General features: G+C 37.6%; 2 protein-coding genes across 4 annotated transcripts in view; one reads left to right on the plus strand and one right to left on the minus strand.

The window, feature by feature from the left end:
- LOC139151270 (protein KATNIP homolog) overlaps positions 1-4,020 on the plus strand; it is a 30,801-nt gene extending 26,781 nt beyond the window's left edge. For 2 of the 3 annotated variants that reach the window (XM_070723941.1, XM_070723943.1), the window contains exons 36-40: positions 426-565; positions 1,030-1,131; positions 1,729-1,889; positions 2,233-2,333; positions 2,642-4,020. The gene's annotated coding sequence lies outside the window, so the exon portion shown is untranslated. The remainder of the gene's footprint in view (positions 1-425; positions 566-1,029; positions 1,132-1,728; positions 1,890-2,232; positions 2,334-2,641) is intronic. The other variant, XM_070723942.1, reaches the window with a different exon arrangement.
- A 4,877-nt stretch (positions 4,021-8,897) lies between these two features.
- LOC139152256 (cytochrome c oxidase subunit 6B1-like) lies at positions 8,898-10,740 on the minus strand. The gene is made up of 4 exons (XM_070725398.1): positions 10,728-10,740; positions 9,810-9,966; positions 9,502-9,691; positions 8,898-8,951 (listed from the first exon to the last, which is right to left on the minus strand). Exons 1-4 carry the CDS (start codon positions 10,738-10,740, stop codon positions 8,898-8,900), a joined length of 414 nt encoding a protein of 137 aa, XP_070581499.1.
- Between the last annotated feature and the right edge of the window lie 8,504 nt (positions 10,741-19,244).

Genomic DNA, 19,244 nt, shown 5'->3' on the forward strand with positions numbered 1-19,244 from the left:
TAAATTTGTTGGTTTTCAAAAAAATGAAAGAGAAAAACTAATTTACCTCATGAGCTTCAAAGTGAGCCTACACAAGAGGTAGATCTGAAAAGAATTGTAAAAGTTTATGAGTCTGAATATCTGTCCCCGAGCTGCATTCTACATTGTATTGTAAATATTTAATTGAAAGACAGAACTGCTTATAGTAACCAAATGGCATATACAATGAAAGTGTACAGGTACATACAGTGTTTGCTCTGAACTTTGTTTGTCATACATGTTCCACAAGTGCAATTCAGGCTGAGATTAAATAAGTTGGAGAGGCTGTATTATGTTGAAATACTGTGAAAAGTACCTGTACTGTAAAAAGGGCAAGGCCTGCAAAGTGTATGCTGCCGTGAATTTTGAAGAATAGGATGCTGTGTTTCCTTAGTGGATGTCTACAGATATAGCAGCCTACCCTGCCAGTGTGAATATGTTAGAAGGAGTAGAAAATGATGTGAGAACACCGGATAAGTTGATAGATGGTGTCAATGATACAATGGATGGGAGGCACATGTGGCTGGCTCCTGTGCTGCCCTCACAGGTGAGAAAGAATATGTGGCATGCATTGTCATTGCAAATCTTTACTACATATTTTTGAAAGACTTTCAATGCACTGTGTGTATCCCACCGACATTTATATCACCTCGTCTCCAACCAGAAAATACTTCTGTTTCCCAGTCGTTCCCTAGTTGCCTTTTCTCATTTCGCTGAGAACAAGTCATCAAATTTTGTTGTTCGGTGCCTGTAAAACTACCATTTCCCCCATAGGTAGCTAAGATGTTACCAGTGACTAAAAATAAAGCATGTATGATTTGTAGAAACTGAAGCTAGTAAAATGTGCCTTACAAGCAATGAATTGCAAAGGAGTCAATGCAATATTTAGCCCAGCCCTCAATGTAGTTCAGACGGTACTTAATGATGAGAGAATGAAAGCCTTGTCTCAACATTGCTAACACCAATGCAAACACTGTCTTTAAATCATCTTTCTTATCTGTTTTCTATCAGTTGAATCTGGTCTATGTGATATTTGACCAGCCAGTGACAGTGTCCATGATAAAACTGTGGAACTACAGTAAAACTCCAACGAGAGGAGTTAAAGAATTTGCAGTAAGTCAATACAGTATTATAGTGTCTTCTAAAGCAGTGATGTCCATTTCTCACATGGGGAGAAGTGAGTCATGACCAAATACTAATAATCTTGTCTCAGTTCTAGGAAAGTCACCCCCTGGACTTTAACCAACCAGCTATGTAGCCTAATTTTAACCCTCACTGGTAGCATGGAAATGTGCGGGCAATAATATCCAGGGGGTAGCCAGCCTGATACCCTTGCTTTGTAATGATGACTTTTGACTTGTATGTTACCAAATGACCAACTGGAGTTGAAATGCTAAGTTAAATGAAGAAATGTTACACTCTTAGGGTCATAGAATAATTTCACTTCAACACGTCAGCAGTCAGTTTTTCAATCTCGATTCTACTGATGATAAGGAAACTGTGCCTTTGGGCAAGAAAGGCATTTTATTATACGGCAAAGTTTTAGAATAGACTATGATTTTAAAGCCATGAATGAAAATCAAATTTTTGTATCCACCAGACTGTCAAATCATTCTTTGAATATGTGATGTATTATACTATGGAGCTAATCAACAAATTTTCACATTTACATTTGAACATTCTGATAATTTCTTTCTCTCCCCTACTCAGCTGTTGGTAGATGACCTACTAGTGTACAATGGAATCCTAGGATCTGTGACATCAGCCGGACGAGGCATATTACCAACTTGTGATGCACCGGTACCCTACCATACAATACTGTTTACAAACAACAAAGATATCCTACGCAAGGAGAGACATACGGTCATAAGGTATGCCTTCTATATAGTTTGTCCTTCATTTTACAAAGTTAACCTTTTTCCTGCGCTTTCACTCTTTGTCATTCTTTCTTTTTTTGACAGCATAAACTCTAACTTTCAGCTCCTCTGGTAAACACTTTGTATGTTTTTTGATATTTTATTATGATTATGACCGGTACTTGCAAACTGATCAGAAAGATATATCTGGAGAAAATCTCGAAGTGTGATTTACAATTTGTATATGCTACAAACATTTATTTTCCTGTTAAAATTGGGAATAACCATTGTTTAAGACATGTCATTCATGCTACATGTTATACTTTTGTATTTTTGTTTGTCGTGTCTTTGTTGACAGCAATCAGAATCTAGATCAAGATGTCCAACTAACCAATGACAGCCATATTATGGCACACTACAATGACCCACAGGCCAATGTCAATGCTCAAGTAGATCAAGGTGAGAATGAATGAACATCTCTCTCTCTCTCTCTCTCTCTCTCTCTCTCTCTCTCTCTCTCTCTCTCTCTCTCGCTAGCTAGCTAGAATCATCTCAGTTTCCATACTTTCATCAAATGATGGAATAGACAAACTGCCAAATTTCTTCACTATACTTCTTTGCAACCAGCATTTTATTACATGTATAAACCTTGTTAACGTTGTTTCAATGATGTTGTGTAACAGTAACCAAGAGGTCATAGGGTGTAGGAATCTGTCGCATCCACAAGAAACATGAACTCATTCATTTATGTGTATTTGTGTTGACAGCTTTGAGACCAAAGACCAGTGTTCCTGCAGCTGGAAGGAAGAAGATCCCCAAAGTTCGGTGAAAGCCAACCTGCAACGCTGAATGGAAAAAAAGTAACTGCAGCGTTCTCCTCTTAAAACTTCAGACTAACCCTAGAGCCTTGCCAAGCAAGGATTAACCTGGTAGAAATGCACACAATGGTATTCAACCTGTACCAAGTCTGTAGTTGTAATACAGACATGAAGTAATCCTATTTTTACATACTTTCCTTCCTCTGCCCCATTGTCCATGAATACAAGAGATTTTGTGTCTGAGTTTGTCCACTGCAGACAACACTTGGGCAAGCTATTATGATATTTAAACATATGCTGTCTGTATAAAGAGCCATGATGTCCGTGTGTATTCAGGTTCCATGGGGTGACAACAAAGACAGGCAGTGTTTTACAATTTGAAATTGCAGTATTTCTACAGCCTCAATGGATGACCCTTCACTAGTTACGGTAATTATAATATCCCGTTTTGCTTTTGTTTTAACCCGTTCGCCCCAACTCTCTGTTAACAGGTTCATTCTAGCCATTGATGACAATAGGTTTGGTGGTGAAAGGGTTAAAATGACAATGAATAAAATCCCATGTAAAATTAATCATATACATTTTTTCCCTTTTTTTTCATGTACAAGAGACAATAAATTCATCAGTTTTCATATGTCATCTTGTCAGTATTATATTCTTGAATTAAGGTTTGATTATGAAAATTCTCCATTTTGTTTATTTTTATCCAATCAGTTTTTGAACGTATTCCCAAGATGCTGTCTACTGCCCTCTAGAGAGTGAATTTAGAGTGTGAACAGCTGCCCAGCTAGCAGCTGTTATCATTTTTGCTGCATGACAGTCCAGCTGATGAAAAGGAAACACTGAAGTGTACTGGGTGAATCTGATCAGAAATTTGGTCACCTTTTGCACTGTAAGATACTCAGTTCAGGCCCCATCCCTTGTGATCTATCAAACAACTTTAGAAACAATGCAACCGGAATATATAGGAAAGTTTGGACCTAGACTTTGATAAAGTAACTTTCCAACCAATTTGCCAAGTAGAACAATTAATGTATTGTTGTATCCCAGTGAAGGAAGATACAGTATGAAGATATCTTTTCAGTCACCTTGCTAATTTCTGACTACTTAAGGTAATAGTTCCAGCAAGACAACACAAATCCTGGTGATATTTTACAGAGTAAAAACCTTGAAATGTACAGTTGAAATTTCCCTCGCTGTTGTCATAGATGTTGTATTTCTGTCTTTTGTTTATTTGTACATTTTTGACCACACTGTACAGCTGGATGTACATAATATTTTATGTAATCTTATTGATAGTATTAAATACAGTATCTTGTGATCCTTTACATGTAAGATTCCAGTGTCTGATTGTTTGTTACTTCTACCATAGAACCAAGAAAAAGGGGTCTATGCGTATACTCTACACATACAGCAGAATTTGGTTGTACAAAGCCATGCAGTCTCTACCCGTTTGCATGCAATAATGACTTTTGCTAGTGAAAAACGCAAGCACCCAAGGTCCTCATATTTTGCACATTTTAAACACTACACAATGTGAAATGGGGTTAACAACTTTGTTCTTTGGGCAAACACACCAGAATTGCACAGATCAACACTCCATATCATCAATGGATATGATTCAAAATTTTGCACAAGGGTGGTACACTATAACAGACTTTCACATCCATATCAAATTTGTTTTGTGATATGATCCAATGTGGTGGTGAAATCCTTCAGAACTTTTTAGAGGAGATTACGTCATGTACACCTTAATTACGGTAACTTGGAAATTCTGATCATGGCCAAAAATGAAATCTCTATCAGATCAAAAAAGGAAAAGCCATATTCCTAGGAACATTTTAATATTATTTACAAAATACTCATGAGATATAAATATACAGTATGTGTAGCTTTAAAGCAGATACACAGCACCTGTCAAAAATAGACTGCATTTGTATAGATTGGCAGATGAATGCAACAGAACACTCTTAGCAAGGCTAATCGACCACCCTTGTCACACGTATGGGCTGAAAGTGAATGTCCATTATGTGAATTTTTAACATTGGCGCTTCTTTGATCCTGAGTAATATTAAATCTCTCTCAGGAACATGCATGTCATTCCACTTATGTTGACTTGCACAAGTTAATGATCCAATAATACAGTTTCCCTAAGAGCTTTCTAGTATTTGCTTAGTCACCTCTCTCATCGGCATCAGTGGTTTCAAATTGAATGCTTTGCCCAATAGACCCTGTCTACCCCCAGGGTCCATGATTGCACTGTACCAACAGGGTAGTCAATTGACATTTCTTTCACACCTATGTCAATATTATCATGGATAGTAGGCAGCTCCGGAAGACTGATCAAAGGTATTTCCTGTGGTTCATTCCCTATGGATGTGCTATTTATCAGGTTCATTATGCTCCCAATGGATGCTGTATTGGCATCACAAAGTCTATTCCCAGCAGACCTCCAATGTTGCCAGATTTCTGTAACTGAATGAACTGAATGAGATGATCCCCTGCTTGCCTACTTTCGTTGGTTTGATTATAATACTCTGGGATTTGCCTGATTTTGATTGTGATTTAACCATCGTGGTTTAATTTCTCATCTAGTTGACTTTGTCAAATGAGAAAGCTAAGGCATCTATGGTACTATTCTGGTATAATACTTTGTAACTTCAAAATCTTCAGGAAAGCATTAAGGTGAGGTCTACTCAAAAGTAGTAATTTTTCTGATATTTATATTGTTGTGCTCTGATTAATTAGAGCAACAAAAATAAACGGGGTGGAGGTTCCCAATCCTATTTTAAAGTTACGGGTCCAAAAGCTACCCCATGCGAAGATGACCAAAGAAACCTGTTTATTGTAGAAAACTACAATAAACAGGGTTTTTTTGGTCATCTTTGATGACTTCAACAAGTACAAAGCACATGACTAAAACCTGTCAGGGTATAGTGTCATTTTTCTCATTTTTAGCTCCGCTGTCAGCGACGCGGAGCTTATCAATAGGTTGATTTTCCGTCGTCGTCCGTCGTCGTCAACAATTGCCTTCTCCTCTGAAACCGCACATCCAATTGCTTTGAAATTTTATATGCAGTTCACTTGGGGTGACCTCACAAAGTTTGTTCAAATTGTGGTGATATTTGCATATTTGTATTTTTGGGGCATTTTCTGCTGTTTTTGGTAAAAAATCTTCTTCTCTGAAACCGCTGTCCGATTGCTTTTAAATTTAATATGCAGTTTACTTAGGGTGACTACAGTCAGATTTGTTCAAATTGTGGTGAAATTTGCATATTTGTATTTTTAAGGCAATTTTTGTCATTTTTGGTAAAAAAATCTTTAAAAATCTTCTTCTTCAAAACTACAAGTCAGATAGCTTTGATATTTGGTACATATGTCCCTAGGGATGATCTATTTCAGAATTGTTCAGATTGTGCAGAAATATGCAAATTGCATTTTTAAGACAATTTTTGCCATTTTTGGTCAAAAAATGTTTTTTTCAAAAAGTACTGGTCTGATAGTTTTGAAATTTGGTATACAGGTTTCTGTAGATGAACTTAGTAATATATATTGAATTCCTGATGGAATCTTTTAATTTTGTATTTTTGGGGCAATTTTTGCCATTTTTGGTCAAAAAATGTGTATTTCCAAAACTGCTCATCTGATAGCTTTGAAATTTGGTATACAGGTTCCTACAGATAAACTTAATGATATTTATTGAAATTATGATGAAATCTGCAATTTTGGGTTAATTTTTTCCATTTTTGGTCAAAAAATGTGTATTTCCAAAACTACTCATCTGATAGCTTTGCAATTTGGTATACAGGTTCCTACAGATCACCTTAATGATATTTATTGAAATTATGATGAAATCAGTAATTTTGTAATTTTGGGGCAATTTTTGCCATTTTTGGTCAAAAAGTGTGTTTCTCAAAAAGTACTGTTCTGATAGCTTTGAAATTTGGTATACAGGTTTCTACAGATGAGCTTAGTAATATATATTGAATTTCTGATGAAATCTGTAATTTTGTATATTTGGGGCAATGTTGCCATTTTTGGTCAGAAAATTTCATTCTCAAAAAACTACTCATCGGATAGCTTTGGTTGACATGTTCTTAGGGATGATCCGATGTGATATATTCAAAGTATGATGAATTGTGTATTTTTGCAGCTTATTTTAGCCACTTTTTCTGGCCATTGCATTGAGCTATCAAAGATTTCCACCCTCTTCATCAACATGTGTCAAAAATAGTTACTCTCTACATAACACAGCGGAGCTATATCGGCCGCTAGGTCGCTTGTTGCATATATTGTTCTTTGGTTTATTCTAACAACAAATTAAACAGAAAAAAGGGGTTCTGTCCTACTTTTTGTTGAGTTCAGAGGATCTGCACGTACCCCATTCCATAAATTTTTGGCTACAGTTAAGCTTCTCTTTTTCCAAAATTGTATATCTATAAAACATATAGCTAGAACTTGTTGGGAAATATTGCCATTTCCCGATTTTTTGCATATGCTGTATTGGGTACAATGAGTAGACAAGTGAAAAATGAGAAAAAGTAGTGTTCTCATCTCACTCTTTGAGATAGATTCTTGCAAAACATGCCATACCTTTTGATAGTATGCTTGTTTACTTGTTTTTTGGGTGAATTTATATTGCAGAAGGAAAAATATGTTGCTGACCATGCTAAAGATACAAAGCATGTTTATCAAAACTGCAAAGAAATCTGCTGAGTCAGTATGTTTTTGCAAATTATTTCATACAGAACGGAATAATTTTGCCATTTTATCTTGAAGCTTAGCATCTTGACACTCCTTTTAGAATAAATTTCAAAATGACCTCTTATTCCAAGTCTTTGTGAAAGATTTATGAAAATGACAATGTTACAAGGATGTTTTCTTGCATTTCTACATGCAAACCCGATCCATGGGTACAGTCCCCTACCTTAAGAGGGCAACCGAAACAGAAAAACTTACTTCATGGCCACCCTGTCTTTTGTCATCACCAGTCACGTTTTTTACTCCAAAACCGGAAACATGTAGTCTTCTCATGGCAGTGACATGATTCATGAAATCATTTATCATTTTCCAGATCAAAGTTTGTAATTCAAATTTGAATTTAATAATGATCATGGAAAAGTTTACCATACAATTAAAAAAATCACCGAAGACATTACACCAATGGTTCTACTCCGGAATAAAAAGGACGAGATGCGTTCTACAGACTCAGTACGCCCAAGAGATCACGTGATCACGGTACAAACCAACCCACATGTGCACTAACGCGTATGGAAATACACGTTCGTCTATGCGCGTTTACGCACGTGGGTTTGTTTGTACCATGGTCCATTCGAATTCCGGGTTTGACCTATTCACTTCATCTGGCCAATACCAGTTTATCAGATGATATTAGGCAATCATTTACTGCTATACCAGGGTGGTGGTCGGAGGTGTTTGGTTACCCTTTCACGCCAGAATTTCAACTTAAGATTATAATAGCAATAAACCACCTCAGCAATGGGTATACCACTCGATTTTGACCAGTTCACTCCATATGTGCACTTGCTATCACTCATGCACATAACGAACTTGTCAAAATCTAATGGTTTACCATTGCTGGATGTGGTTTAAATACCAAATGTTTCTCCATAATTTTTTTATACAGAACTTGCAATCTCTGGGACGAGGTTAGCACCAAAAGCTGAAGTCCGTCATATACACAGCCTTAAAAACCCTACTTCACTGGTCATTTTCTATGAGTAAGTACTATTTCTATGAATGGTATACGTATCTTGCAAAGGAAAACAACTTCTGCCGAAAAGATATTCTTATTACTTTAACACGTTTCCTTCTCTCATTGCGACAACTAATAAATAAATAAACACATCTCTCACGCACACACAAGAAATCAAGAACTCAGATATAATTTAAATATTAATTTTATTAATAGAACTTACAATTTTCCTGACACAGTTAGATGTGAAAACAATAATGTGAATCACTGGGTCAAGAAATATGGGGAAATCATTTCTCTATGAGAACGGTTTTCATTCGTTTTCATTACATCAACATCGTTGTAGTTGTGGTCCTAGGGTTCAAAACTTCATTTTCAGTTGACACCTCTGAGTATATAATTTTTCTATGCAACTCTAAACAGCAACCAGAATAAAAGATGGACATTGCAGCAGTAGACACACACAAAATCACTTGAGACTTGGTGACATCAAATTTTGCCAGGGAAGCATCCTTCTTCACGCTGCTCGTCCCAAGTTTCCACCTGGTGAGAATAACATACAGGAAACAGTGTACAGTCAGTTCCTACTAAAATTGAATTATGGAGGTTTGCAATTCATACATATCCATTGGTATGTTTACATATCTTTTTAAAAAAAGACCATGTCCTTCGATTGATACCATACTAAATTTGACTAGGTTGTTGTGAACTGTAACCCAATCAGGAATACAAAATGAGCTTCTTGCTTCATAAGAAATCCCTCAAGTTTTTCAATACAGTGTTTTGCATGATCTGGCCTACTTACTTTGACGATAACTAACCATGTATTGAATATTACTTATCATAATGGCTACACACCATTTTCTGTGATATTTTTGTACAAAATCTCAGCCTTTTTTTGGTATGGATACAAAATATATTGAAGTTCACGTTTGACTGATGTTGGTAGCATATGATGTAAAATTGAGCCAAATGGCCTTCCGGAGATCTTGCTAAACTCGGCCAATTGACACATTTCAGTAGGGGAACACTTTAGTGTCCTGGGAGGTCTAAATTCTCACAAAAATGTTCATCATAAATGCAGAAAACTCACCCATCTTAGCGGGCATAATGATTTGTATACTCTTCTGAAGTAGTCACATGGTTCATAGTCTTCTCCTTTGATCTTTTGACATCTGTGGTAGTCTACATAGTTCTGCCAGCAGTTCTTTGTTTGGTTTTGGTTGGGAAACCTGGCATCAAAGGGTGCTGTCTTGTAATTATCAGCCATACTGCTCTGTGATCTAGGATCAAATATGAAGAAACAACATTCATTTTCCAAATTCATCATTATCTGATGCATCATTTCGATAAAATGACTATAGTTTATACCAATCACTGAAAATTTTGCATGATTGTTACAGATTGGTGCACTTTGCTACACTCTCAACAGCTGTTGTTTTGTTGCCATATTTGATGCTCTCCTTGATGCTGTTTTTTTCCCCCTCTCTTCCTGCTTCAATTGCCGCTGACTGAGTGAGTGATTGTTGGAAGAAGACACTGAAATACAGTATATATTCTGTGAGGAAAACAGAGATTTTTTGTTTTCCTGTTGCCTTCATTCCTTGTTCAAATACCACACACACGCAACCCATCTGAGTTATACAAGATTCACTGATCTTTCCATCGAAGTCATGCCAGTGTCACACCCATAGTGCTTACCATGTTATCACAACACCTTTGAATGTTATTTTTGTCTGCAGTTACTGTTCTAGCCAGAGTGTACCGTCAATTACATGTAAAGCCTGAGTCATTAAGGCTCTTAACAACCAAACTGGTAAATTTCCATTGACTAGTACGGTCAAATACTTCTTTCTACTGTGACTTGCCCTCTATGTAAAGATACATGTGGTAAAGCACACACTCATGAACTTGAAAGAAGAACACTGTAGAACTTGAAAGAAGAACACTGTAGAGTTCAATAATAATATTGGAACATTTTGTATTGTAGATATAACCTGACGACAATGTTGATCCAGTGTATTATGATGGAATATCAATCAAAAGTATGTTTGTTGTGACAGGTTTGGTGATGACACACATCATCAAAATGACCATCATGCTATTGGGTTATTCTTCTCTGTGTTCAACTGTCTGACTATCACTAGTATCAGTTTGTCAAAAACACCTATTCAACTGCTAGTAATGTCCTTGATGGCTCTCCATACAACAAGATCATATGTCAAGAAAATTGCTATTTTTCTGTACTTCATGCTGTTCTTAACTGTTCAAGATGTGCATGCTGACAGCAGGGGAATGGTAAATGACACATTCTCTTACCATCAGTAGGCATCATTATAGAGTAAAGGCTACACCATCCAACACATCCTAAACTTTCGCTTCTTTAAAAAGGTATGTTTTAAATTTGAAAAAGGAAAGAGCTCCTCAGAGGCCCCATCCCACCATTTTTACTTAGGTAGGGTATACAACACTTTTGAGTATGCTAACCCCCCAAAAACTAACCCTAACCATAATTCTAAACCCCTCCAAATGCTGTATTTGATGTGTTTCTTGCTAGAAAAGTCTGCGATTAAAATGATTTCCAGGTATGAGGGGGCCTACAGGAACTCTTGCCCCCAATGGATTGTCTGAGATGAGAAAAGGATGAAGATCATCAAGATGTATTGATGTCTCTGGTTCACCATTGATTTGAAGTTGAAGTTCTGATTAGGAATTTGCTGACATAGAAATTTGAAAGGTGACAGGGCTGTAAATGGGCAATGGCATGCAGTGTACAGTGTAGATATATTTTGGTATCTAAAACGAAACTGGTCATTACACTCACTGTCTCACGCATTTGCCTGCATAGCTGCAAAATTGTAGCGCTACGGTGAGGCGGTCGGTGAGTTTTGGTTTTTGCGACCTCGCTCACCAGTAGAGCTACAATGCCGAAGGCCCTGAAGCATACAAAATAAGCACGCTGCACATGGCACGGCATTTTGATGTAAAATCCCATATATTTACTGCATTTGGTCATACTGATTTATCACTACTGAAGATTAAACACTATACTACACTAACCTTGTCGTGTATGGAGTTTGGTATTTGTTCAAATACGTCGATCGCGTTCCAAAAACATTTCTTGGAGCCGCCATTACCACTTCCGGTAATGGCGGCTCCCAGAAACACGCTCATTGTTTATAGAACGCGATCGACGTGTCTGTGCTAATACCAAACCCAATAAACGACAAGGTTAGTGTAGTATAGTGTTTAGTCTTCAGTAGTGATAAATCGGTACGACCAAATGCAGTAAATATGTGGGTTTTACATGAAATGCCGCGCCATGTGTGACGCGCTTATTTTGTATGCTACAGGGCCTTCGGCATTGTAGCTCTACTGGTGAGCGAGGTCGCAAAAAACCAAAACTCACCGACCGCCTCACCGTAGAGCTACAATTTTGCAGCTATTGCCTGCATTGATTTGAGTTTGAACTGAGGGACGCTACGTTATTACACGGTCCTACCACTTTGGTTGTTATGATAAAATATAATACAACAATATTGGCAGGTTGTGCCAGAGTCAGACACTATTGAACGTAAAATTGAACGTGTACAACCACAGCCCCTCGACCAATGGAGGTACAAAATAATTTACCTCCTTGCTCCACGCGATACGGTGGCACTTGTATACATGTATGCGACAATGTGAGAAGATTAAGGTCAACACTTAGACTCCATGAACGCTGGGTTTCCGTGTCCGGAAATGCTATATGAAGTTCAAAAGGGCCTTGTTAAAATAAAATGGAACTGTGAGCCAAAAGTTATGTTTCTGTAATGAAATTACCGTGAAACCACGGTCCCTATAATCTACTTTATGGTATACACACGACAGTATACGAGGAACCGGCGAACGTGCAAAATTAACATGACATGACCGGTCCTCATCTCCATTACACATCTTTGAGAGTGCACGTAGTTACTCTAATTTACCAAAAGATAGCCACGTTCACTCACTACAGCGTTACAGGCACTTCTTCACGCTATACAACCACTTCAAACAGTAACATTTGAACAGACAGTGGATCTAGACTTACCCAAATCGCTACGTATTTCAGTGAGAACTATGGAGTTACCGGCAACCAAGATGGCGACGTCCTTTCAGGGGTCTCGCTAATTATATGAATACAGTCAACCCCTACCATCGTATGAGGGCGCAGTTTTATAGTACGCATTGCTTGTCCGTGTCATGTCATCTAAGGTCATCCGAGTCCTGAAAGGTCATTCACATGTAAAAGTTGTCGCGCGCGTACGCTCACCCCTCCCCTGGTCAATTATTCGTCAAATATTGTAATTAGTACGTTTACGTAGCCTTACCACCTGTGGTAATGCTATCAGTACGTCGGAACGTGTAGCGGCAATAATTGTAGTCCTTGCCCCAAGCCTTGCTGGTCAACAAGTGTAATGCACGCAGCTACCCAACAGACTGTACCATTAATTTGGGGTTGGACGAGGGGAGTGTTGGATTGTCATCTGTACCCGGACTGCGCTGGCTTTAGCTTGCCGACAAAAAACATATCGAAACGGAATCAATTACCGTGACACGACACTTAAAAAAGGTCTTCTAGTATGAACTTTCTGATGTGTGAACTCTACTGATTTTTGACGACGTCACTTCACGGTGTCGTCTCATATTTCGACAATGTGCAATATTCCAAATAAAACCAGACGTGACTATATCTTATCTTCGTACCGCAGAGAGTTTGTTGGGGGATGCTGTTCTAGAAGGCAAAGGGTATCTTATCGAAATTGCTTTTCACATGTGAGCAGAATTTAATACAATGTGGACCATCTCATCAACAGGTTGTGAAGAATATTTTCCATCGATAAATGTAGAAATGCTGTCACATAAATAATGTCATATAATATTCCAAGCAGTTGTTTTTGCATATATTTCCGGGCGACTGATAAGCTACGTTTAAACTTGGTTGATGGAATAATGTGAAGTGATCGATCATCTTCACTAACCAAACAATGTTTAGGCAAAAATAAAATTGCGCTGTTTCGATAGCATGGTTTTCAAAAATAGGGTAGGTAGGTCGGCAGGGATTTATTTTCCAAAATATTTTTATTTTTAAGACTGCATTTTTCAGGGGTTCAGGGTGATCAAATACTGGCCATAACATTTCCAGAAAAAAAAAAACGTATCATACATATAAAAGGAATAAAACCATAAAAGACATCCTCGTTCAAGCAAAAATCAAATGCCAGGTAATGAATGCACCATTTTATGGATTTTTTCTTTCTTTTTTACTTCTTTGTTTACGTAGCTTTAAAAAGTTTAGGGTCGGCAGGTAAAAAATAGGGTAGGTCGGGTTATCGGAACAGCACAATTTTTTTTTTCTCGACCTTCAGCGGGGTAACCAATCCACGCCTTGCGACTCGGACTATATGTAATTACTAGTAACAGGGTTGCATGTTTAGTTCAAAACAAAAACATTCACAATACAGTGTTTCTTTGAACTCTTCAGTTCACTTTTCATTAAAGCTATCTTTCACCATTCAAATACTTTGATTCATTGACGCCTTAACTGGAACCGGAGAGCTCTTCTGTGTAACCGCAAAAATTTCCGTTTTGTCAATATTGACATTTAGCGATTCAAGGGCGCCTCCAGCGACGTCTTTTCAAAAGTTGGAAATCCTTCACGGCCTGGAATTCAGCGTAATTTTTAAACTTTCTGTCAGATCGGGGTCATCGAATTTCGTTTCATTGACGTTTCCTAGGGTAAAATTGGCATGTTAAGGTCTTTGTCGGCGTAAAAATTTTGGTTGTGAACATACTTGTGAGTTGAGAAATATCTGTACTTGCTTCTCGTTCCCTCGACATTATTCGCCTACAGTTTTACGTCATCTACAGAGCAGTCGGACATGTGCAAGGGCTGTAAATTATGACAAAATATCTTAGTCGTGCCACATCGTGTTTAATGCCAGTCTGGAAAGAGCGCATAATTGAACCGTTCAGTTCATTCAAGTTTCATTTATCACGGAGATTTATAGCAGTTCAGCTTGGTCACGTTTGACCAAACTGATGGGGCAGGGGAATACTTGCTTTCGCGGCGTGCAGGACATTGCTGGAGTCTTGTATCCACGTCGTAAATTTAAACTTTTGTTATTTGAAACTTGTCCAGAGAACAGAAAAGTTAAGACAGTTTCAGCACTGTCTACGAGGGTATTATTAGTTTTCCCTCTTTTTACGGGGGCGCTGCTAAGTCAGCAAAAGGGGTGGCACACTGGTTGCAATAGCGTAGCGCGTGATTTCACCTCTGGTATGTATTTGATGGGGTCTGTCATGCTCACATGCTCTCTTGCTTGCAGACATTTCTCGTCTTGTTTGCATCTTAATGAGCCGAAACTAATCGACACAGTAGTGATCTCCGGTGTTACAAATCATCCCTGAAAACCTACATGTTATCTATATCAGCTATTATAAACTCGGCGGAATTTACAAAAGGGATTATACGACTAAGACAATGTGAATTTTAAATAAAAAGTTATTGGCTGACCTGATCTGTCACCTTAGTGAATTTTGGCCAGAGTAGGCCCTAGAAGAGAATGATTTGATTAAAGCTGCATCTCATACACTAGGCCTATATACTACGAAACTAAAATACTATATGTAAATTATATTCATATCTATTTCACATTTTGTTCGAAACAGATCTGGCAAGTTTCTAAGTCCTGAAAGGCCGAATGGTCTCGTTAGCAACTACCAAACAACTATCCGGTGAATCTGTTTTAATTTCAATTTTGTAAAGCATTTATTTAGTCCATCATCCAACGGGTGCTAGCCCATTTAAAGGATGGGGTACCCATAAACCACTACCCCAATGGAGCACAGAGGAGTAAAGTGTCTTGCTCAAGGGCACAACACCGAGCTAGAGTCTCAAATTCACCGTCCTCCTACAGTGAATTCGCTACTCTGGATCTACCGGGACTTGGACCGGGTCTCGAACTCACCATCCTCCGATAGTGAGTCCGTTACCCTAACCACTGGTCCACGATCCTCCTTATTTCAATCAAAAGAAAATATTAAAACGGGTAAAAACACAACTGCAACACCAAAAACCAATTTTGTGGTTACTTTCGTGCCTGAAATTTTATATTGAGCATTTGGGGGGGGGGGGGGGGAGTAGAGTAGGTAGTCTTGAATCACAAGGGTATAATTGAAGCAGTTTTGTGGTTGGCAAAGTAAAAAATCTGACAGATTGTAGACACACTATAGACTTGGTTCAAGTCGGTGCATTTTTTAACAATAAAATCATTTGTAATTGTCTCTCTTCTGTCTCTCGTATTTCATACAAACCTATTTGAATATGCCAGCCCAGGCCGGGTTTTCCTAGCGATTGAACGCATTACCTTTGAGTCTGCGCATTAGTGAGTTAGTTTCTGTCGGATTCCGGTAGAAATTCCCCTTCACTCCACTCATCGCGTTCACCCCACTCCCCACGCGTTTCACGTGAAAGCAGAACACAAATCATCGAATTCACCCCACTCAAACATTCACAAATCACAGACTTGAACCAAGTCTAACTCTAGGCTACTGCTCTAGATCTTTTTCAGATGTCGCGGATCGAGAATGTTTGTTAAAGATGTTACACTGTAATTAAGGTTAGGGCGATTTATCAAGTGTGCATGAAACATATTGTATCAGTTTGTTTGAAAACAACATCTGTGGAATTGCTCTCTAATTTATCGTTTGTATATTTCGCTAATAATGGATCAACGTCGTTTTTATTCCGTAAATGTGAATCTGAGTATACTGTTGCGTGGGAGGAGAGGACCTTGCATTTTGGTGGCCGGATTTGTGTCGGTGGGATGTATTGAATTTTTCTAGAACCTGCCTTTAGTTTTGGTGTATACTAAAAGCCATTGTTTTGGGTATCATACCAAATGTACGGAGAAGTTCTAGGTAGTAAGGCCTACATAGAAGATTTGTACCATTGACATTTTCTTCACAGTTCGTGCTCGGCTCGGTGTTTATATACACTTTCCGCATAGGCGTGTCGCGCCGAGTTTGGAATAGAACTTTTCAGAGCTAGACCTCTTGCAGCCTAAAGCCTATTACCATGTAAACAGCTTGTCGGGTTGTCTATGATCTGAGCAGGAAGTACGGTTTTCAATCGACATTCTGTCTGTTCCGTATCACCCTAGTTACCCCGAGGACACCATCAATCTGTTCTAGCAACAGCTCCTAGCAACGGCGCCTTTGAGCCGATGAAACTCGCTATGTCTCAACTCCCACGTTGATGACTTTAAACAAGGAGTTATTGTTGCTGTCAAGCCCCATGTCAAACATAACCATCACTTATATCTAAATATTGTCACTGAAATTATCAAACTTTTCGATAGAATCCCTCTCTCTTCTTTTGTAATTCAAACAAATGAACACCCTGAACAAAATAAATCGACCCAACCACTTGATAGAATTTTAAAACTATCAATACCATTCGTTGCACCTATAATACATTACATATGCTTTGCGTGTATGTAGCTCTGATCGGAGTGTTTGATTTGAAACCCTTTGATATGTTTAAGGCCTGAATATTAAAGTATTGCAAATAATGAAATCTAGAGTGTTAAGATTCAAATGGAAGTTTTCGTAACATTTTATTGAGTGATATTGTCATTCATAATTTTCTTAACAATTACTTATCGATATAAGACACAGGTTAACACAAACGCTGACCCCCAATTTTGGGGTTAGGATAATGTTCAACAGAACGAGTAGGTACAAGATGGGTTATCATTGTCATCATCGGGTGACACAATTCCACTCATCGTTATCAGAACTATGAAGTGGATGAAGTTTTACTGTGTGATAAACTTTGCACGTCACATCATAAATATGTCATTGTAAAACATATCTCCTACAGTACCTTTCAACAATGCTGTGAGTTGTTAATTATAAAATAGTAGCTTTGTTATAAGTATGGCAACCGAAATTTTGTTTTCAATTAAATCGTATGACGCTAACAAAAAATCATACGTATTGCCATCGATGGTCATGACCGTGACGATTGCCAATTTAAATTTGTCTAGAACCTTCATGTTTCAAATTCGCCGAACCTAAAACGAGTTTTGAAGTTGGGAGGGTACGAGAATTCCAAATGCAAGGATATATTTTTCACTATGTCCTACATTATTTCAAGTTCACACTTCTTTGAATAACAGTCACTTGAAGTCACATTAGAAAACGAAGAGCATTCATTTTCTTTACAAATTCACATGTTGTACACTTTTGCATCCTAATAGCACTGCTCAATTCTCCAGCTGACAACTGGTCCTCGCCTTTCCCCTGAATGGCCCCTATTTTTCACGAGAGGGACCCATAATGGCCCTAATATTTTGCCGACCCAGATCAAACACTGTCTGAGAAATATGTAGAACAAGATACATGATGAGAAAAATTGGTAATCCCATCTTTTAAAGATACATTCATCCATGATGCTCTCCAAAGTATGCACTTGAGTTTTCAAGTGCGTTCGTGACACGTGTTTTGGGTGTAATACAAGTTTTGTCTGACAGAGAAGGCATCATTCATCATATTGAGAAATCGTTTAAACAAATAAGTGAAAGTGTTTGTCTTCAATATTTTTGTGTACCAATTTTACCTCTTTGGAGTAAATGTGAAAGCTAATGTTGTCACTTTACCAAAATCTGAAATATGTTTCTTCTGTTCATCAAAAATTGAACAAGACATCCAAAAAAACGCTTCTGCTTGCCAAGAACTTGTGGTAGGTTAGTAGGTCAAATTCTTGAAAGGGTTAGTTGACCTTTGATCTGCCATATCAGATCAAGGACCTGGAGGTATCTTCTGGAGGAATATTTATTGAGAGATAAAATTTTAGTGTTTTCTGCGTAGAAAATGTAAGAAATGCACTCACAGCATATTAAATAACAAACAACTAAACATAGCGAATTGTCTGATGATGATATAATAACCTTCAAATAGCCAAAACAGTGACAAAATTAAGTCAGTGAGGATTAAGATGTAATGAAATCTCTTCAATTAGAGTCTTTTTCATGAAATTGATGTGTATTCTAGTTAAACTTTAAAACACATTCTCCTTGAATTACATGCTAGATTTCAAATTTAATTTCTGATTTATTAATTTTTGATATACATGTTTACATTTTGGAAAAATATATTTAAGGGTAAATATATAAGATTTTTTCTTTCTTTTGTGTACGTCGTTTTCAGCAGTTAAATTGGCTTGAAATGGCCGTCTTTAGGCACTATTTACCAGAATGGAACAAAGTATGCATGAAACAGTTTTTTGTATGTTATTTAATATTTTTGCAATAGTATTTCATGTTAATATTTGAATCATAATTGTTTCAAGTTTGATAGTTTCATTATCAATGTCATTTGAAGGATACAAATTCAGACATTGCATCATATAATGTCCCTGTGACCTGAATCGATGACTTCATGTCTGCATGGTGCAGAAAATATTGTAAGACAGTACATTGTTGGTGGCATCTGTGTCACTGTGACAGATCTAACTGATATTATAAATCAGAATGATAATAACTCATGAATTCATTTCGAATAATGTTTGAGAGAGGAACGTTTTATGTCAGAGACGTTGCACAAGATATCATATTCAATGACATCAACCCATCAAATTTAATAAGCTTCCAGAAGGGTCTATCGGCCCTGGTAATATTGAAGGCGTCTATTTCCCAGACAACATTTTGCTCTTAAAATAGAAGTTCCCACCACAATTTTTAACCATGACATGTTACTTTTACAAATCTGAACTAAAATAAAACTGTCCGTCTGCCATTTGACCAATAT

This window comes from Ptychodera flava, chromosome 15, assembly GCF_041260155.1.
Source record: "Ptychodera flava strain L36383 chromosome 15, AS_Pfla_20210202, whole genome shotgun sequence".
Taxonomy (NCBI): Eukaryota; Metazoa; Hemichordata; class Enteropneusta; family Ptychoderidae; genus Ptychodera; species Ptychodera flava.